Genomic DNA, 21,944 nt, shown 5'->3' on the forward strand with positions numbered 1-21,944 from the left:
TAAGTAAGGCTTTTTTATCACCAGATGGAATAATAAGCTTCTAAATGTGAAAAAAATTTGTTTAGTCTGAAAATAAAAAAATAAGACTCTGACTATTCTTTCAAATACTAAAATTCTCACCACATCTGACAGAATTCATATTTATAACCTCAGCTAGAGATTTTCCAGATTATAAGGAGCTAATCAATATTTGCATTATTTTTATAAAAGGATGACTTTGAAGAGGATTCCTAGTAAATCAACAGAATAATTGAGAGGTCTTCATCATGGTTTTAAAGGCTAGCATCAGGGGAAAAAACCCTGTTCATTTGTTACTCCCTTTACTCAGTTCACACTTCACAGAGACCATCCCCTGGTGAACAAACTTGCCTGCCTGTATTTGTTTTTTCACCCAGTCTTCTCCAGCTAACAGACTAATTTGAATTTTTTGTCCCCATTATGCTTATGAATGTTCTCAATTGACCTGAGAAGAAAGGCTCTCCAAAGGGAGTATTGCTTTCTTTGTTTTTATGTCCCTTTTCTACATTGTATCAAAAAAAGTTGTCAGAGATCTAGCTTCCAGTTCATCTAAGATAAATTATTATTTACTAAAGAGCTTTGGAAGAAAGATGCATCAGAAGCATCAGCTCTCCAGATAATACTCTTCTCGACTCTACAGAGTTCAGAGTGCAAAAACAGAGCTCCAATTGCTTCTAACTCAAGCACTGACATCAACAAAAGAAGTCCTTGTAAGTGTTCTTGTTCTTCTGAACATTTACTCAATTTAATGGACTGAATGCTACACTCCAACTTGTCCAACCAAGATTCCATTTCTGTTCTGTCATTGCTCTCTATTTCTTTTTTTACCCACTGCATCCTTTATAAAATTAAAAGAATTCTGATAGCCCTCAAGCCTTGCAAAAATCAACAAAAGTTCTGAAAATTATACAAAATGCACTTGATATATTAACAATTAGAATGTGTCCCATTTTTAGTACAAATGGACCAGCCAGTCTCATTAGGTTAATTGCAGTAAAACATAAGGAATATAGTTCATTGGGAGGGGGTTTTTTGTTTGCTTGGTTTTAATTCTGCTTGCTTTCCAAGCATCTAGGATCCATACAGAAGATCCATAAAATATAACAAAAACCAAAAGTAGGGTGTCTAAATTACACAAAATGTGTCTTATTCTAATTTCCCACTATCCAATTTTAAGGAATTTTTTTAAAACTGAGAAAAACAACACATTTCCAATACATTTTCACTTGAAAAGTCTGTGAAATGCACTTTCACTGTTTTCATTAGTTCATACCAAAACAAATACTCCTTGATTACTCAAGCAAAACTGAATACATGCATGACATGGGAAAATGTTACTCTGAGCAAAATCTTACTTATGCTTCAAAAGTTGTTATTTTCTTCAGGAAAAACAAAATACTCCCACCCAAACATCACTAAGTGACCTCTTTGGAAAAGTTACAAAAGGCTCTTTGCAGCCAGTGCTTGCTAACTTCAGAACTAAGTAAGGAAGAATGAACAGGGACAAAGCAATGTTACAGGCAAAGAGTGGCTATTGAGAGTGACATGAAATGCCACATTATGAAACACCAGGGCAAATATTCAGGAAGACAAGATGGGAAAAAGGGACCGGAAAAAAAAAGCAAACACAAAATACAAAAAAACCGCCAAACCACAAATTATTTTCAATGATAATAAATCAATATTTAATTGATTTGTAAGAAGCTTTGCAGGATGGTTGGATTGATCTGCCTAGGAGGAATAACTACTCTGAAATGTGCATGTGCTCACCACACAAAACACAAAAGTTGTACTGCAGTTTGTTTTCTGACAAGACACAAAACTCTCCACAAAGCCATCAGCACTTAGCAGAGTGGTTTGCTTAGGAGCTATTACCAAGTGAAGTTTTGAAGCGAGGGCTTCAAAAATAACCTTTAAAATAAAATTCATATCTCAAATGAGCAATAAACCTTTCAGGTTTATCTTAGCTGACAGCTAAGTTTCAGCTAGTTATTCAGCTGAAAATTTTGACACCAGATTTTAACTAAGCTTCAAAACAGAACCTAGAAGAATCACAAATAAAATGTTCTTTCTTGTTCAAGTGAAGTCATTAGAACTAATGGATTCCTGAAAAAAAAAATCAAAATCTGAAGCATCCCAAGTGATTTGCACATCATGCCAAAACAAGATGGTTCAGCAGAACTGATGCCATGAAATCCATTTACCAAAAGCATTAGTTGAGATATGAGTTCAGCTGATGCCTCTCCCGTTGCAGATATATACTTTTAACCGACTTTAAGGCGGAGAATCAATTTTTAAAATGATTGTACAATCAAGCAAGGGAAAATTAATGCAATACTGAGGTCTGGAATAACTTCTTGAACATAAGCCAGTGCCAGGGATGAGAGGACACTAACACACAGAAATTTCCATCTGATGAGACCATGATTCTAGATATTATCCACCCAGGGCCAAAGTGCAGAAGAAGAGTGTTTGCTTTACATTTCTGACAAGTTCCATTACAGCCAAAATGAGAGGTTTTGCAATGCAGTAGGAAGATGGCATGGTAACACTAAATTATTTAATGAAATAAATATTATTTAAAGCCAACTATATACATTTAAAATATTCCAAGATCCTTTCCATGTGTCACAGGAGTGTATCCATATATTTTAATGTATACATCCATACACTGCCTAAACTGTCAAAGTAAAACAAAATCTAAACCTGACTAAGGTTACTTAAGAGGAAAACTTTCTCCTGCAACTAAAAAATATCCAATTAACTTTCTGTTATATAAGCTGTATCCCACATAAGCAAAATACATGCTGAAGATTATTAAAGCTGTACCAATTAAATCCCAATACAACCTGTCACATTTCTCTTGCTTTAATTCAAAACCACCAATTCAATGCCATCACCAGGCACAGCAAAAGACAAAATGCAATATCAGATTCTGCAAGAACTCCCATCTGAGTTCAGGTCTAACATTTTAAATAGAAAACAATATTTGCAACCAGGAAAACAACCATGACTGAAGACTGTGAATCTTCCTGTGCTTTGATTTTCTTCAGATATATGTACTTAGTGACAAGCTCTTTAGCTAAGGTTAGAAGACATGGAAATGCTCAGCTGGTGTTAATTTATGAGGATTAAGTCAGTAACTGCAATACAAGATGAAATATGTTGCTTCTATAGCTATTCTACAGACAAGCAGGTATTCCAGTTTATGATGCACTGGTGGCTTTAACAGCATCTTCTACTGAATTAGCTCACAAAATGAGTTTGTCAGCAAGTCTGTGAACAACAGATTGCCCCCGACCTTCAAAAAACAATCAAAGTTCAAAAATTACCGTTCTAACCAGTAATTCCAAATTCATCACGGTGTTAATACACTTTAAGTTACAACTGCAATGCTCATGTGTACAGATACACTCCTTACTGCAGATACTAAATGCCAGAGTTTCCACTGATATGTCAGACAGCAGGATCTCTCCTCCTGATATATCCAGGTGCCTTAGCTGATATGGAATCAAAGATGACAATGCAGCTTCCCAACACTAACAGTGTTAGTCCAGAGTTTCTGATAAGCATTTGATCTTACTCAGACTGTAAAAAACTATCTTTGTGCCCCAAACTGGAAATTATCCACTCCAATGGCAAACTATTTTTAGAAGGACAGACAATAGATTACCACAAAAAATTTCAATATTCTTTCTACAGTGTGCAGATGGATACACTGGATAGCACAGCACAGTTAATTAGCACTTCCCTGAGATAACATCATGCCTTTTGCTTATACACACAGGAGGGAGCCTAAAATAATGCCATCTAAACACTCAAATTTCAGTCCACCACACATGTACAGGGCCAAGGAATCCAGTATATCAAACCCCTCTAATATAAAACTGCCTTGCTGTTGGCAATCCCTGGCACCACTGAAAGTCACAAACAGTAAAGTGATTGGTACAGCAAAATGACTATACACAGGTACATGTAAATGAAAAGAGTTTTTTCCATAAAGATCTAGTTCAGAATATACTGTAAATGTTTTGCCTGTGCTACAGAGACATCAGTAATGCAGTAATGAATAAAATTGTATTTTTTTTCTCTTCCTCCTACCTCAAAAGGTTACTGTCAATGTTACAACCATGTGATTTTTAAAACTGCTGACCCAAAGGTAGAAGGAGAGATGCAAAGTCACTTACTCGGACACAGAGAGGATGGTTTCTTTGCCTTCTTGCACTGAAATTTCAACATCATTCTTCACATGCTCCACCGTCAGCAGAGCTCCTTGGAAAAACAAGACAAAAAAAGATACTGAACTTCCTTCAGGGAGAGATACTTTTCATAGTTACAGCCAACCAGTTACATCTCCTATCCACTAGGACCAGGTGACTGAACTGACTCCTTCAAGTAAGAATGCCCAAGGAAACAAAAAAAAAAATCAACGTTCAGTCTCATTTGCAAGAGGCTGCTTCTTGGCAATCCTTGCAGCTTCAAATTGATAATGTCCAGCACACAGTGATCTGCAGTGGGCTCAGCAAGTGTCAGCTGCAATACATTTTTGCTTCCTAAGAGTATGGTCAAAATTAGTCCTGTCCCCCAGTACATAAGCATGTAATCAAAAAGCTCTTAATTATTGAACAGTATTACTAATGTACTCCATCCCAGTCCTGACACATGCATCAAAGGAGATCAATTACTGAACATACCAGCACTTTCTGAACAAGGATGAGACTATTTTCAACCTGATTTAAAGTTTATGAAAAGATTAGCCATTCAAAACCAAGAAACTTTATCCATGTAAAAGCGCAGAAAGCTTACATTGGGGTTTTCAAAGTAGTTCACCAGTGAAAGGAAAAAATGGTCTCCAGAAAGAAAAGAATTATTGAAGTTTTTAGGCTACACCACTGATTGGAAGGCAGCTCTGCCCACATCCGAAGAGGCTTGATGCAAACCTGCTCTGATCTCGAGGCTCTACAGCACGACACAGCAGCTCAAACAAAGCACCAGGCTCACTTGGCTGCGCTTCTGCACTGGCTCTGCTCCAGAGCCAGCCTGCTGAGCACAGGCAGAGGAGCTTGAGCTCTTTAACTTTGCTCAGAAGCACGTACAAAGGCAGCAAGCTTTGGCATAGGCAAACCAGCCGAAGGGCTGGACTCTAGTCTGGAAAGGCACCTAACCTGTTACAGGCTCCAGAGCGGGCTGTGCACTTTGCCGTCCCTAGAACAACGCTCCAGCTACCGAGGCAGATGATACTACAAGCTATTAATACACTGGCCTAAATACAAAACACTGGAGCTAGGAATTCCCTAGCTCTCACCTCTGCTCAGCTGAAAACCCTTCTTGTGGCATTAACAGTAAGTCAAGGTTCTTCTTCTCATCCCTCAGCTATCCATCTGTGAAATTCAGGGTGACATCCCTTACACAACACGTTAGTAAGACAGGTAAGTATTTTAATAACATGCATGGAAATGCTTTGAAAATGACAAGCGTTATGTGCAATAAGCTATGTAATTAATACTGATGACATTTAAAACTACTACACTTTTCCCACTGCACAGCAGACATGACGAAGAGCATGAAGCAGGGATGAGTAAGATGAGTGTGCTTGTCTCTTTGATATAAATGTTTCATCTGTAATGTGTAGTATTTCTGACACAATCATGCAATCTCCTGAAATAAACCTCCAGTGCCACTCACCAGCTGTCAAAGAAATTAAGTCTCTAAAGTCCCTAAACCTGATGTTAATCGTAATTCATATTGCATCATTTTCTTTTCTGGCAAATCAGTATAATCAAGTATCAGGAGAAATTTTATTTAGAACTTATATGTTTTTATACCTTGAATCAGTAGTCATGCAAGTTGTATTCAACTCTGAAATGCATTTGGGAATAACAGCAAGAAAAAGAAATCAATAAACTGTGATGAAGTATAGGAAGAAAATATATTTTGGAGAGCTATAACAAAATGGAGAAAATTTATGGAATGCATACGAAAGATTGTTTCCAGATGGTGGAAGTACAATGAAGGAGGTTCTCACATTTTTAAAGGCAAAATAACATCGAAGGGCAGTGAGCAACCGAGAAAGCAACATTTCACGGCGCAACTTCGTGCCAGCTCCCCAGAGGGGAATTTCAGCAGCAGATTAGAACTGAAAATGAAAGGCAGCAACCCAGCGGCAGAGCTCAGGAACGGGCACTGTGAACTGGGGCTGCCCTGAACACCCAGCCTCGGCGTGCCCAGTCACCCGGGGCTGCACCCGCGCCCGAGCTCCTGCAGCCCGGGCAATGCCCAGCGCCGGCCGCTCCGCCACGGCCCGGGGACCCGCAGCGGGCACACGGCCCCGGGAAGGGCGGCAGGGAGGGGAAGGACAGGGGGGACGGGAAGGACAGGAGGGACGGAAGGACGGGAGGGACGGAAGGACGGCCCCGGGCCCCGCCGCCGCCTCGCCCGGTGCCGCACGCGGGCACGGCCGGCGCCGCATGATGCAACCCGGGCGGGCGGGCGGGAGCGAGGGAGGCAGGGAGGGACAGACCCGCCGGAGCCCCGGCAGAGCGGGATCGGGCGGCGCGGGGCGAGGCGCGGCCCGCACTTACCGAGCGGGGGACGGCCCGCGTCCACGGTGAGGCTCAGCGCCGCCATTCCCGCCGCCAGCGCCGGAACCGAGGAGGCAGCGGGGCGGGGCGCGCAGCGCTGCCAGCTCGGCAGGGGCCGGCGCGGCCCGGGCGGCCCGGCAGGACCCGCCCCGGGGCGGGGGAAGCGCCCGTCACTTCCGCGGGAGAAGCCGGAGAGGCGGCGGAGCGGGACGGGAGGGTGCCCGGCGGGTCCCTTCGCCGGCGGTCGGTCCCGCTGGGCGCTGCCGCGGCCCGGAGCCCGCCCGGGGCTGGGATGAGGGCCGGGTGCTGCGTGAGGGCTGCCCTGGCCCTCGGCAAACCAAATGCCGGTGCCTCCCTTCTCACGGCTGCTCCGGCTGAGCCTGCCCCAGGGCTTTGCAGGGGGCTGCCTGCCAAAGCCCTGAGGTGGGTCTGGCAGCGGCCGTGGAGATGCCTTCAGCCCCTTTTCTGTGTGTGATGATCCGAGCAAATCGAGCAGCGCAACACGCACCGACACGTTCGAGTACGGCGGTCTCACTCCGCTGGTTTTGTAGGATGTCACTTGTTAAACTCCTGACAAACGTGCGAATTTTGCAGCGGGTGAAATGAGTCCTAGAATATCCCGAGTGGGAAGGGACCCAGAAGGATCATTGAGTCCAGCTCCTGGCCCTGCACAACGTGGTCCAAACGCTTCTGAACTCTGGCAGGCTTGGCACTGTGACCACTTCACTGGAGAGCCTGTCCCAGTGCCCAGCCACCTCCTGGAGCCTTGGAATGAATTACAAAATGCTGTGTCACCGGGTTTTCCACAGGAGACTGGCTCAAATTCACTTTGTTGCAAGGACAATGCAGAGTCACTGCGATTATTTTTTTCCCCACATCTGTTTTATAGCTGTTACTGTAGCACCTAATGTGCTAACAGAGACATTATCAAATGCTTGACTGGTGAACCAGTGCTTTTTGTGCAGTGGAGGTAGTGGTATACCAGAGCATGACTGCACATTACGTGCTGGTTTTTATGCTTGATTCCTGCTGCTGGATTTAATCTCAACTTTCTTTACTCTTCTCCTGTGTTAGCAGTTCTACAGTTTCTGTAAGCATGGAAAGTATTTCCACGTGTTTCCATACATAAGTATCTTTACACACCATGCAGAAGCTGATAGATACATGCTGTGTGTTCTATTCCCATGCAGGTAACTAAATGAGCAGACAGAAATTACAGCAGAATTAGAAAGAGGCTTATGCTGAAGAGATTTTCAAACCTATTGCAAGTTTCAGATGAAAATAAGGTTATAGAGGCAATAGATGAAGATTACTAATTTCTGTCCTTTGTATTTTAATGATTGCATGGAAAGAATGATTAAGGCAGGCCTTTGTGTTGCCTGAGTTGTTCTATGTTTTATCTTAACATGTTTTGCAAAGGCACATGCAGATTTTGATGGGAATGCCACAGCATGCATATCAAGGAATCCTGTACAAGATGAAGGTGAAAATTATGTATAACAAGCAGTGAAATCACTGTATTTGCTATGTGGTTCAAACTTCAGTCACAATCAGTATGTGAGGAATTAGGAATGACTAAACTTACAATGGGCCAAAATATGAAGAAGGTTCTAATTAAAGCAGGCTGAATCTGCAGTGCATGCTCTTACCAGTTATGCAATTGAGGGGAGAAGAAAGGTAGGCTTTAGATCAAAGGATTAGAAGCACACATTGTTCCTATATATGCAGCTCTAATCCAGTGTCATGATAGAATGAGGTAAATGCTAATCTTGCTAATTTATCTGTAAATGTTAGGCTAAGATGACCTCACAGAGGAAGAGGTTCATTAGATTCTATTCCACATATGCCTGTAGAGAGACAGGAACACTTTATCAAGAGTTGCCTTGTTCATATCTTGGTGGCAAGATATTCCTGCTTGTTGGAAATAGAGTCAGCTTTAAGCCAGTGAAGTGATTTAGGTGTTACCCTACTATGAGAAAAGGATCTAATCTAAGGACTCTAAGTTAGGTAGAGTTGTTAAATATCTTGTGTGATGACGGGAGAAAGTAGTAACTTGAACACACTGTCAAAAACTGAATTTCAAAACTTTCTTCTGTATGGAAAACAACTTTCTGTAGCTTGAGGCACAAATTCAAAGATAGTTTGTGTGGATGAAGAGCGTAGTTATTTAGAAGACCTAATGCTGAGGGCAGAGAGGAAGGGAGAAAGGATGCAGTGCATCTTCCAGGCTACTCTGGCACTCATGGTGTCAGCAGAGGGTAAGGAAAAAATCATGTGGGAGAGCTTAGGGATTCAGTCTTTATGTAAGCAAGCAGCTGTGTTCAGACACCCTCCCTGACACCACCTGCCTGAGAGCCTGACATATCCCACTCTTTTCTCCCCATGGAGAACAGAGAGAAAAGCAAATCTCTGTGTTGTCTGTTGAAACTGGCATCTTTCCATGGCATGCCTCAGCATGTGTCACATTGTTAGGGAAAAGGAGGCCCTAGGACTCCTTCATTTGAGAGTAACGGACTTGAGTCACAACATCTGGAGAAAAGAAGGGACACAGATGCCTAACTGGTTCAAGAGTGTAATTCCAAAATCCTAAATCAACTTGAAGAGACTTCAAAAGAGTTTGTTTAAGTTTTCAATTTTAGCTAGCCATATTTCATTTACTACTGGTTCTCTTTTGTGTTCAAGTGGACTGGGCAGTTGAATCCTGCTTTCCTAACAGCCACACGTATGGGAAAGCTGACTGAAACAGGATCTCCAATATCAAAGTTAATTTTAGGTGATCTTGGTCCTGTCCTCTCCCCTCCTCTAACACGCCTGTGTTCCACAAGAGGGGAAAGAGGTACGGTAACTTCCTCAGCTCTGGGGCTGTTGGAAAGGCACGTGGTTTATCTCAGAATTTGGCCATGGAAAATTTCAAGGTCTGACATTTCTGTTATTCCCAAGTATGCCAAAGTGACCTTGACTTTGGATGCCCAAAGTGCTCTAAGACTGCAGTGGCATAAACCCTGACAAAGGCATTTCAAATCATCATAGAGGTGCTAGGAGCTCCTGCCCCTGTCATGCTTCCTTGGGTTCCCAGCTGAGCTGTTCTGAACCCTGCTGTAAGTACACTTCACTGATCCTCAATGAAGCCAGTGATCCATGAACCCTTATTTGAGATTTCCAGACCCAGCTGCATTGTGTCCTGCCTCCTGCAAAACTCAGACATCCCAACAAATAGCAGTCTTGGCCATCCCAAAACTCAGTGCAGACCAAAAAAAATTCACATGCCCTTCTAAGAATCAAAACTGTCAACTTTATAACAAATGGGCTCATCCATCCAAGTAAATCCTTAGTCCATTTGTTTTACAAATTGACACAATAACCCTTACTGACAACAAAAACCATTGAGCAAGATGAGGTACATGACTTAACAGGTCATGAGGTACATTATTTTGTGCCCAGAATATGAAGATGATTTTTGGTCTGTAGTGTTATGATTAGCATTATATTACACACAGTCATGAGGAAGGAAAACTCCAAAAGAAACGAGACTGCTTTGATGTTATCTGATCAACACAGCCAAATAACCTGATCCCACAGATACTTAGAGATATCGTATAATTTTGAAATTATCGAACACCTTACTGAAAGAATTCAGTTCAGATTCTGTGAAACAGAATTTCAAGCTCAGTCATCTTCTTCTTTTCTTTTTTCCCAAGCTCATTTTCTCAGCCTTCCAGGCCAAGTGAAGACTCTTCCCTGCTTTAAGGCACAAGAGATTCTTTCACAGTGTTTGGAATACGACTGGCATAGTAGTCATAATTTCTCAAAGTGGCAAGGACCCCAGCTGAATTCATGTGTTTCACCTCCTTGTTATACTGAAATGAATTTCCACGGATATCAGTTATTTTGCCTGCAAAAAAAAAAAAAAAAAAAAAAGAAAGAAAAAAAAATTCCAGCAAAAAGGAGTTGCAGTCTATTAGTTCAAGTGAAATAACTAAAAGCTGTCTTCAGATGTGAAGTATCTTTGCTTCCAGTTTAAGTACAACAGGTTTTATACTGACTGAAATCATATAGTGGATTAATTTTTTTTTCAACAATACTTAAATTTTTTGTGTCTCAGAAAAAAGGAAAATATGTCTCTCTCATGGATTACTTAAAATGCTTCCTTAGTAGCTTTTACATTGGCCATGGCAAGCAGCAAAGAAAAACCTTCAAGTAAAAAACAGGGTAAGTCTATACCACAAACTCTAACATAATGTAGAAACACCCCACCTGGTTTTAAATGAGATTTTAGAAATCACTCAGCAAGAGCAACACATATCTTTATTCAAGCTAATTTAACCAGGAGATTCCTACCTACCAAAGAGGCTAAACACAGCATTGTGCTGCCCCAGATTAGTTGGGTTGCTTTGTGCTTGAGCTAACCCTGTTTAAAATTATTCCAGTTATGAACACTACAGGCTGCAGAGGAATTCAATAGTGTCATTATGAAGTCTGTTATCCTTGCTTGACAGAATTTAGGAATCAAACTCCATAATTTTAGCATATGGTGGTAAAAGGCCTATTAATGTGAAAAGAAGAATTTAAAAAAAATACTACTTCAAATCCTCAGCAGTGAGTTTTTTCATAAGTTTTCAACCCCTTAGCCCCTAGATAAGTGAAGTGTCTCATGTTGGCTGGAGACCACTAATTCTATTGAATTGTATGAATTACTCAATTTTGGAGTTTGTACATCCAGAGAACTGCATGATTTGACCTATTTTTGTTAGTTTAAAGAATTCAATGTCCACATATTACATAACATGTTACTAATAATAAACTACTATAGTGAGTTAGTAGGACAGCAGATTTTACTGTGAGATAGTAGCCAACAGAAAAAAAAAGGGCATTTGTTTTGAAAATACTAAAATGAATATACTCCAAATTTGGGAATTTGGGTTTTTTTTTATTATGGGACAGTTATTGACAGGTGTATCATCATTTTGCTTTCAACAGAAAGCATAACTAACTTCAAAATAATGCAGTTTCACTTACCCTGGAACTTTGAATGCTATGAACTTACCTCCCACAGCATGTAAAATAGCTTCAGGTGCACATGTATCCCACTTCTTGCACCCAGGACTGGCAAATACATAAGCAGATGCTTTGCCTTCTATGAGTTGAATGATCTGTTAAAAATAGAGTTGCAATCATTGCAAAGGATCTATGCACTTAGAAATGGGTAGAAATAACACAAGGAAGGGGGGATTAAATCTGTCTATGTAAGTACTGGTAGTCAGGAAGGAAACACCAGCCATTTCCTCATTGATATTACAAGAAATGTGATAGTATAATAATATATTATGAGAAATGTTTTAAGAGTTAGAAGCAATACTTCATCACCATTCCCAATTCAATATTTTTGATTGTTATAAATACAGTCTATAGGATGAAAAACTGCTTTCAGTTTCAGAAAAAAGAATTGACTTCTTGTGCAAGTGTTAAAAAAATAAAATGGAAACTATATACATATTGTGTTAGTGCCATTTTGGGCCTTGCACATGTTGGAGAAAAGAGATGAGAGGGTGTGTTTTTGACAGCTATGACAAAACTAAGTTTTAAAATCTGTACCAAATGGGTGTTCCCTGTACACAGAAAAATTTCACAAAGGAAACATCACTGTGTGCTTATATTTTTATCCTTTCAAATGTGCTGCTGAATAGTTGGAACAACAGCTGTATTAACACAAACAGGAGGACATGTCTAATAATTCAGATTAAACTGAATTCCCATTTAGTCATTCTGGTCTTACAACTTTTTATTTTCACCCCTAAAAACAGAATACTGGGGAAGACAGACCTCAGCTATGACCAGCATTGCCACTGGTACAAATACACTTGTGCCAAATTCTCTCAGCCTCACAGCAGATTGAATGCTAGGAAGAGAAGTTGCGCTGGGGAAGGTGGAGGAAGTGTATTCATCTAAGTAAGTAAATGATTTTTTTTAAAGTGGGTTTTGTTTTTTTTTTCCCCAAGGTGGCACGTTACAGTAAAACCAGAAGATTTGTGGTTTTCATACCTTGTTTCCTGCTCCTCCCACTCTGATGACGTGGTCTGGGTTCAAGGCGGCGATGCACTCGTTCACCAGGGCGCTGCTGTGGGAGCGGGTGGTGACCACGATGTGTTTGCCAGCGGGTGCTTCTGTCAGCTGGAAGCCAAAGGCGCCCATGCCCAGCACTCCCCAGATGGTCCTGCCCAGCACAGCGTTAGCTCCTGCCTACAGAAAGGCACAGAGCCATGCTTGGTCACACCGAGCAGCAGTGAAAGCACAAAGGGAAAGGGGTACCTAGACGCATCCTGGCATTTCAGGGAGCAGAATATTAATACTGGGCTGTACATTTAAACAGTGGCACGTAAAAAGAACTACTGGAGAGCCCAGAGTGAGAAATTTGCTCTCTTTCCCTCTAAGGCAATGCCAGGTGGTGCATTACATCCTGCCCCCAGTGACTGGCAAATTAATATTTGTATATTTCTGTTCTTGGGGCACAATCTGTAACTGAAAGTATCTTGTAATTTGAAATACTTTGTGATACATGTCACACAGAACATGATAGCATTACATCAGCTCAGGGGATTTTTCTTTAAACTCCAATAAGTGTAATTAGTCAGGCTGTATCATGAGCTCCCCCCAGTAATACTGAAATAATCCCCAAATGTGTAAATGCCTGTAGGTTGGCCATCCTGACTTTTACCTGAAGCCTGGCACAATACACTCTAACCCAGCTGTCAGTGACAGTTTATGCTTGGTTTATTTAGGGCTGCAGATTTATGGCAGTTACCATGCATTGCAAATGCACCCATTGCATGGATTTACTAAAGAATTTCTGCCAAAGACTGCAACACCACTGATCTGTACTTGTTTTACAGTAGGCATTTTATAAGCACTGTAGCAATTTGCACAGGGTATATGTAATATATGTTATATATGTAATATATGTAATATATGTAATATATGTAATATATGTAATATATGTAATATATGTAATATATGTAATATATGTAATATATGTAATATATGTAATATATGTAATATATGTAATATATGTAATATATGTAATATATGTAATATATCCTGTATTAATGCATTACACGAGCTTCAGGATTCAGTATGGTTGTTAAGAAGTTCCTGACATTCAGTTCCTGGAAACCAACATTTAAAATTATAGATATTTAATGTAAAACCCCCAATACCTTACATTACAACATTAACTCCACTACACACCATTTTTCAGTTGAAAGTGTACTAACTGAAATAGCTTAAGAGTAACATTTTGAAATCACACAATGCTTCTAAATAAATCAATGATTTAATACCTCGTAGTTGTAATATGGCTGGTTAATAACTCCTGCTATTGCTTTGCCTCCGTAGGCAATTCCAATAAGAACTGTTACGTGGTCAAGGAGACCTGGACAGAAAAAGCAGGAATGTAGTTATGCTTCAAAAAGAGAAAAATCTTAATAAAAACATAAACCTTCAGTAAAAGTCCACAAATCAATACGCAGGGTGCTATCTTAAAAATGCAAATACTAATCAGGATTTTCAGATGTTGATATAATCTTTTAGTCATTTAGCCTTGAGGTCTGCTATAAAATGTCCCAGATAGAGTTCCTTTAATAGAGCTACGGAAGTTTAAAGATACAACTACAGAGCAGTGTATAGTGACATTCTTCTGTAATTCTGGTGGCACTTCTTTAATGCTACACAAAACTATTGGTTTGCTGGCAGTTGTGCATCTCTTTTTCCAAAAAGGGGAAAAATCTGCCTAAAAGATTTTACGTTAATCAACTAAAAGATGCATTAGGAGGCAAAAGTGAGGTTTCAGCATATTGTTTCTTGGTCTCCTTTTTTTATTTTTATTTTTTTTTCTTTTATTTCAGGGTTTATTTCTATGGACAGAAATTAGGCTTTGCTGGAAACAGTTTCTTCCCATGACTGAAGAATTGTGATTTGTGGGAGAATGTTTTGTTTCATTTTGAAAGGGCTACAAGTACAGCTGTGGTGTTTGGGTTGATTGAGAGGAGGATGATTCAGTCCTTTAATTCAAAGATATGCAAAATTGTAAATTTAACTAAAAACTTAAGACAACCTGCCAGCAGTCAAAGGCAGCTCTTTGCATGCTGAAATTATAAAAACCAGTCAGCACTCAGTAGCCCATCAGGAATATTCGGTACTGGTTCGAACTGAATGGAATGAATAAATACATTCCAAGCACTCAAAAAGTAGAGAAACATCAGCCTTATGAAACAATACTGTAAGTAACTTCTATGATAAAACTATCTACATGTATATTCTTCTTTATTACATTGCTATTTTTTTAATCAACAGAATTAAAAGAAAATCCAACCTTCAGTGTACTCCTTAGTTCCATCCAAGGGATCGACCCATATTACAAGCTTTAAGAATAAAAAAATAAGGAAAATTAACATATACAAATTATGTAAATCACCACGCAAAGTATATCTTTTAGTTTAGTACATTTATTTCTTTATGGAAGTAAGGAAATAAAGAGATCCCAAATTTTAAGATTATTATATGACTGAAGCCTATAATAGTATTTTGCACCAAAAAAAAAAAAGGTTAAAAATTGACTAGAATGTCTCAGCAAATCTCTTAACGGAAGCATGAAGGATTAAACTGAAATGGAAAATGAGATTACTTTCTTATGTCCAAACTAAATTCCTGTCAAATTGATTTGAATTGTAAATTCTAAGAAGCCAATTTCCATTTCCCATAACTGCACACAGAAGCATGCAGCATTTGAAGCTCTGGAGGCGTGATTCTCATGACTACATTTCAGTTTTCAAACAAAGAAAGAAAAATTGGCAACATTGAAAAAAACCTTTCCTCATTGCTAAAGTCAGACTCTTAGCTAAAGTCAGAAAGTAGTATAGAGAATGTAAAATATGAAGACATAGACATAGCATTACCACATTACCTCTTCCTCTTTAATTCCCGTGTACTGAGCAGGACAAGGTTTCTTCAGTATTTCTTCACAGTGACCATCTTCAATTAAATCCTCAGTTACATCATCAGTGGGCAGTTCCTAACAAAAGAATTCTCAGAATTATTAGAAAAATATTTTGGACTCACTTCATTTTACCTCAGAGCTGTGTATTTGACATCTTGATAACGCTAATGAAATGGAAAGGTGAAATGGGATAGAAATGCCTTTGTTTGTTGCTTTTTGGTTTGTTGGGTTTTTTTAATTAAAACCAATGTTTTCCTAAACCTAGCCAAAGCAAATTCTAGTGCAAGCTACAGCAAGAGAAACTGTTAGTACGAAATAAAGCTGGTACTTACTTCTTCTCCTATGATTGTCACCTTGGGAAACTTCCGTGCCAGGGAAGCACAAATGCTCATTTGCACCAGCCGGTCAGCTTTGGTCTGCAAGTCATTGGGTCCAGCCTGTCCAAGAGTGGATAGGAATTTGGGTACTAAAAAAATACACACATACAGCACTCTGAATAGCTATTTGTAATGAAAAAGAAGTCTAATTTGATAAATCTTCAACCCAGTAAGTGACCTTGCGAGAGGCAGGACACAAACTACAAGAAGCAGAGTTTTCCTGCGCACCCCAGAGCTAAGATGGACTGGTCTGACATTAGAACAGTGGATTTGGTGCCCCAGGATCACATAAAAAATGACTGCATGCCTTTCCAATGTTGTGTAGCCAAACATTTAAATGTTAATAACCTGCTACATGTGAAAGTGGGTAGCTTATTAACACTTTTTTAACCCTTTAGGTCCAGAGAGAGAATCCCAGTAAGAAATAATTCTTTTAGCATTGGAATTTAGAAAGACAATTCATCTAAGATTTGCATCATAGTTGAATCAAACAAAAATTTTATCTGCTTGTATCTTATTTGCTGACAACATGAAAAGTGTTTTATCCAGCTACAGAAATTAGCCATAGGAATGGGATATTCCATTTAGAATCATGTTATGGGTTAATTTTTGCATGCTCAAAACTAGTCCGTCCCTTAGCCGAGTGCTAATTTTATGAAACTTGGTATTTTTCTTTGAAATGTCCCTCTCATCCCCTAATTAATTTGGTTGAAATTGATCCTGAGTTAAGACTCACTAAAATCAAGTTTATTGCAGAGAATGTCCTTTGTTCCAGGACATGAACCCAATAAAACAGTATAAGTAGTTCTTCAGTGTAAGAATGGATGGATAAAAGTGTCTACCTACCAAGTGTGGGGGGAAAAAGTACAAGTACTACAAAAGAAGCATTATAAATGAAGAGCTTAAAATTGACTGAGGGAAATGAAAACTCTGGATATCAGCAGAGGAAATGGCTAAAAACTCAGCTGTCCTTGAACTAGATAAATGGATGGAAGGTCATTATGTTGAGGGAAAAGGTGGAACACTGCCTTCCCAGATGTTTTAAAGCTTTCAGTAAGGCCAGTTGCAGTTGGTCTTGGTGTTTGCTGGCTGCAGAAATAGGATAAATGATGAGAAGCAGCACTTTCGTTCCTTTCTGTTCTACATCTCTTCAGATTGCAAAACAGAGGGACAGGCAGAGCTTTTCTCACATTCTTCCTCTTTCTTCAGCAACCACCTTTGGCAAGAAGCTTGCAGGAATTTCAAGATCTCTAGTCCCTCAAACAGGAACCTCTTCTGTTGGTCATTGCTTTTGATCTAATGTTGTGTGTTTGTAGTATTCATTCCTCAAAAAATTTAAAAGTATGTATAACCAGTCTTACTTAGAACCAATATCACCTGTTACTTTTGATCATTTTTGAACAATATAAATTCCTGCAGTACCCTCAATGTAAAGACCAAAAATAATATATATATTTAATGAAGCCCATAATATTGTTACATATCTATAAAGCTAGAATTAACTTTGAAAATTAATTTCATCTATTCCAGTACTGTAGTCAAAACAAAGAACCTGGCTCATCAGTGCAACTTAATAAATTACAGCACATTAAGAATTTTAATACCTTATTCTTTTTAGAATTAAATTTGAAGCTCTGAATTTATTTTGAAAGATGTGTTTTTCAGTAAAATCTGAAGTTCTTTTTTTTAGGAAATCAAACACTGATTTATTCTAATACAAAATTCATTGAGGGCATAGTATTTTAAACTGTACTAAGGATGTTAGAACATAGGTATAGATATTAACAGGAAATATACCTTATGAATTTTGAGGTGCTATGCAAACCTTGTGTTTTGTGAGGGAAATCAGGACAAAATTATGGCGTTTCTTTCAAATGTACAAATATTGTTTACAAGTACTTGTCAAAAGACACTTCTCTAGGGCTTTAAAAAGGAATATTTGTTGTAGGGGGTAGTGAGGGAGGTGAGGACTGTATTTCCTTGCACAGTTGCTGATTTATTTAAAAAAAACCACTTTGACTTGTGTCTAACTCAAGATTAACAAGTGAAATTAAATTGGAACAAAGTAAAAGGCAATACCTTCTCCACTATGCCCAGATCTCCTGCAGACATCACATTTCTAACAATTGTTGCAGCTTTCTCTGCAACAGAATATGCTGAGGCCACCACACGCATGAGGAGAGCTGGAGAAGCCATGCTGAATGCTGAAAAGAAACAAAAAGCAAACTTGAACATTTCTCTCCTCAAGAGAAGAAAAAAGGTTTAAAATTTGTCATTTTAAAAATTTTACCTAACATTTCAAACAGATACAGTTTAAACTGGGTAGAAAGGGGAAAGTGGGTTACTGCCAGTGAGTGGTAATAAGGTGAGCTTTGGCTTTTTTCAAAAAATACAATTAACGATGTAAAGCTATTGTAGACAAGATCTTGCAAATACCCATGCTCTGTCTGACAGTGAACCCAGTTGTCACTAAAATAGAATGACATTAAAAAGGAACAGCAGCAAAAACTCTTACCATAAATAAGAAAAAAGAAGAGTCTATACACACTACTCCTTTTTTGCACATTTTGAACATAAGTTCATTTTTTCAGAACTGAACCTTGGTTTGTGCCCAGAACTTGAGCACAAGACTATCAGACAGGATGACATCAGCAACTTCACTTACTATTCCCCTTTGTTTAACTATAAAATAGGGGTTTGTAATAGCCAATTGTGTACACAAAGTAGGTTAATGACATGCAGATACTGCAAACTTGTATGCAAAAGTTGAATTTAACCATCTGAATTTATCTGTTCTTTCTGTATTTGTTCAGCTTCTCCTGATTTCTTTAAGAAAATCAATTTCTATCTTCCTGCCTCCCCTCACCACCCCATGTCCTATTACATTGTCTTCCTCATCTGTTCCCCAGCACAAACCAGTGCAATTCACTGGGCCTTCAGTTAATAAGTAGAGTAACAATCACCCTTGGAAAGGCTGGCATTCCTCAGGTAAAAGAAGTATTGATAACCACACTGCATTTTTCAAAATGCAAAGCTAATTGCTCTTTATGTTTTCCTATCAGTTATTTCTGTCTGTGTTGATGACACACTTTTTGGCTTGGCCTCACATGTATGACACACTTCCAAGGAAACACTTGAGCACAGAGCCAGAACAAAATACAGAGGAACTCACTGAAGATATATTATGGGGGAAGTGTAATATAACAATCATATCATAAATATTGCAATAGCAGCAAGTACTGCTTAAGTGGCAATAGGTCATCATACAACCTTTCCTTTCTTCCCTGACAAATCAACTTCATGGCTGTTCACAAAACAGCAATGTCAGTGGTATCAGAATCCCAAATTTAGCCAATTTAAGAACTTTTTGAGCACTTTAATAACACCTTTTGAGCACTTTAATAAGTAAAGTCAGAAGCAGTCGGAGCCTGAAAGAGTGGAGTGACCATGCAAAGCACATTCCAAAAGCACAGTTAATTATTATTTCCAGCTGATGGATGGGAGCAAAGTGCTCTGGAGTTCTGTAGAATAGCCAAGGTCCATACCCAAAGTAACCCTGGACAGGCAGCAATGGTTACAGAGGAAATTTTGGAAATGCTACCATTTTGCCAATTGCTGTGGCAAAAAGCAGGTCTCAAACAATTGAAAGTTGCAGAGCAAACATGTATCATAACAGATGGAAAGCTATATACTATTTTAAGTCAATACCATTATGTGAAACAGGAAGGAAAATAGTTCATTCCATAATGAAAATACCTGGAATATGAGCACTTCTGAGAAAGAGTTAAAAAGTAGCATATATAATGGAAGTTCGGATTAAAGAATTGAAATGAATTATCAAATGAACATAATTAACATTTTTTGCTCAGCTTCTCATAAAAAAGTCATTTAACTTTTTACTGTACATTTGATCCTGCTTCATAAAATGAGATGAAAATTAAATTGTTTTAAAGTCTTGACTTACTTTATGTTTGCACAAAGTTTCAAAAGACCCAGAAAACAATACAGAAATACTATCTTGAATTCTTGAAGCTTGACCCAAGGTGTTTCTTGGGTAAATTTTACTTGGCCATACTTAAGGCAAACAAATATACTTTCTGTAGTGAACCCAGCATCTCCTGTCAAACCTTAAAATTTTTTTATGAAAAAACAAGGTTTATTTTAAAAAAACGGAAATGAGAGGCTTAACACCCCTTCCTCATCACTCTGGAGTAATTACTTAATGAATTGCAAAGTATTTTATTAGTGCAATGGTGCCTTAAATTTTTAGAGGGCTTCATCTCCTGTGTGGCACATCTTCTGGTGTATTGGAGCTTTTTAATTAGATAAATGAATGCAGTAGTTTGTGGGAAGACAGACAGAGATAGTGCTGAAGGCAATCTTGCCCCCAGTATATTGCAGCTGTGTTAATTACCAAAGAGTGGGAACAGCCCGGCCCTCACAGCTGTGGGTGTGATAAAAGAGTGAGTTAGGTGGGAGAGAGGCACTGGAGTCTGCTGGCCGTGCTGTGAGCAGGGAGGGACAGGAGGCTGTGCAAGGGACAGACAGGGTTAGGTGGCTGTGCTAGGGACAGGAAGGAGCGAGCTGAAACTACAGAAGAGAGAAAGGGCCAGAGCTGTGAGGAGCTGCCCATGAAAAACACAGAAAAGGTATGAGAGACTTTTAGACAACAAGCTGCTGATGCTTGAAGCCTTCTTTGGTGTCACTTGCACCTCTTCCGTCAGTAGTTGCCTCTAAGCTCTTCACCTCTGTAACTTTTTGACCTCAAATTAACTTACTTATAGGTTTATGGCACATTCTTGCTGACGAGGGCAATGTCTAAAGTATGCCTCCACAAGGCACTTAAGAACATATTGCTTGCTTTGGACAAAAATAGTTTGACTCCTAGAAAACTGTGCCGTTTACAAATACTGCACAGCAACTACCTTTCAAGTTAAATTTGGGTATAACTTTAAAAACACACCTTGTCCTCTGAAGACCTTTCTTCTAGCTTAGCAACCAAACTGTTGAATGGTCCTGACAAATCAGCCTGTTTTGATACCTACTGAAATTAATGAGGTCTCCAGTTCTAGTTCTACTTTTAAATTCTGATGTAGGTAAATATTACAGGCTGACAACAATTAATGTATCAGAGCACACATGACAGATCTGTTTATGGTTCCCATTCAGTCTCTTTTATGCAAACTTCTCTTTTCCAAGTTTATGATTTTGCCTGATGAAAGGAGACATCACACAGAGCATGTCCTTAAATCCAAGTGCTAAGCCGTGACTTCTTTCTCGCGACTCTTCAATGCCTAAGCGACCAGAGCTCCCTATTTCTTTAAAATAAACTTCGGCCCACACCTAGTAAAAGATAAACTTTCTATTGTGTAAGGGAGCAACATTTACCCAGCAGAAGCAGGCGAGGACTCGGGGTGGGAGTCCCACTGCGGTTCACCTACAGACTTCCAAGTGGGAAAGGGCTGCGCTACCTCATTTCACCAAAGAGGAAAAAGGGGAAGCCCGTTCCCGATTCCCTTGCCATGGCTATTCCGGGTGGCAAAGCGCCCGCAGGGCAGCGCAGCCGGGGTTCGGAGCGGTGCCCGCGCACGCAGCCAGCGGAGCGGGGCCGGGCACACCGCGGGTGCTCGGGGCTGGCAGGAGCAGCTCTGCCGGCGCAGCCGCCAACTCACCGTGCCCAGCCTCGCCTTTCCCTGGATCCCCGCCGGCCCCCGCGGCCCGGCACCGATCGCTCCGAGCCCTTGCCGAGGAGGGACCCACGCCCCAGCACCGCCGCTCACCGCCCGCAGCGCACCGAGGCCTCCGCGCCGGCTCCTTCAGGCAGGACTCGCCGCCTCTGTAAAACCACCTCGGCACGCCCCGAACCCTTCCGGCTCCGGGCGGGGCTCAAGCTCTCGCCCGGCCCGCCGGGGCACCGAGCAGCCGCCGTGCCGCCCGTCCGGCGCGGCGTGTCCCCTGCCGCGGCCCGTCGCGCCGGCG

The 21,944-nt window shown here is 40.2% G+C and overlaps 2 protein-coding genes across 4 annotated transcripts in view; both read right to left on the reverse strand.

Annotated features, from left to right (window-relative positions):
• The window catches only part of EPRS1 (glutamyl-prolyl-tRNA synthetase 1), a 37,818-nt gene extending 31,062 nt beyond the window's left edge, over positions 1-6,756 (reverse strand). The window contains exons 1-2 of the mRNA XM_063391066.1: positions 6,600-6,756; positions 4,206-4,290 (exon numbers count right to left, since the gene is read on the reverse strand). Of these exons, the coding sequence (XP_063247136.1) occupies positions 4,206-4,290; positions 6,600-6,645 (131 nt within the window). The 5' untranslated portion in view covers positions 6,646-6,756. The remainder of the gene's footprint in view (positions 1-4,205; positions 4,291-6,599) is intronic.
• Positions 6,757-9,868: 3,112 nt separating this feature from the next.
• On the reverse strand, positions 9,869-21,897 carry BPNT1 (3'(2'), 5'-bisphosphate nucleotidase 1). 3 transcript variants are annotated; one of them, XM_063391072.1, is made up of 9 exons: positions 21,760-21,897; positions 18,045-18,169; positions 15,921-16,025; positions 15,556-15,663; positions 14,965-15,013; positions 13,934-14,025; positions 12,639-12,836; positions 11,644-11,749; positions 9,869-10,491 (listed from the first exon to the last, which is right to left on the reverse strand). In XM_063391072.1, the coding sequence occupies exons 2-9, from the start codon at positions 18,159-18,161 to the stop codon at positions 10,343-10,345; spliced, it is 924 nt and encodes a 307-aa protein (XP_063247142.1). In that variant the 5' UTR covers positions 18,162-18,169; positions 21,760-21,897; the 3' UTR covers positions 9,869-10,342. The 3 variants fall into 3 exon arrangements, with proteins under 3 accessions (XP_063247142.1, XP_063247141.1, XP_063247140.1); XM_063391071.1 differs by having other exon boundaries at positions 21,746-21,885; XM_063391070.1 differs by having other exon boundaries at positions 21,638-21,771.
• Positions 21,898-21,944: the final 47 nt, after the last annotated feature.

This window comes from Prinia subflava, chromosome 2 (assembly GCF_021018805.1).
Source record: "Prinia subflava isolate CZ2003 ecotype Zambia chromosome 2, Cam_Psub_1.2, whole genome shotgun sequence".
NCBI classification, from domain to species: domain Eukaryota; kingdom Metazoa; phylum Chordata; class Aves; order Passeriformes; family Cisticolidae; genus Prinia; species Prinia subflava.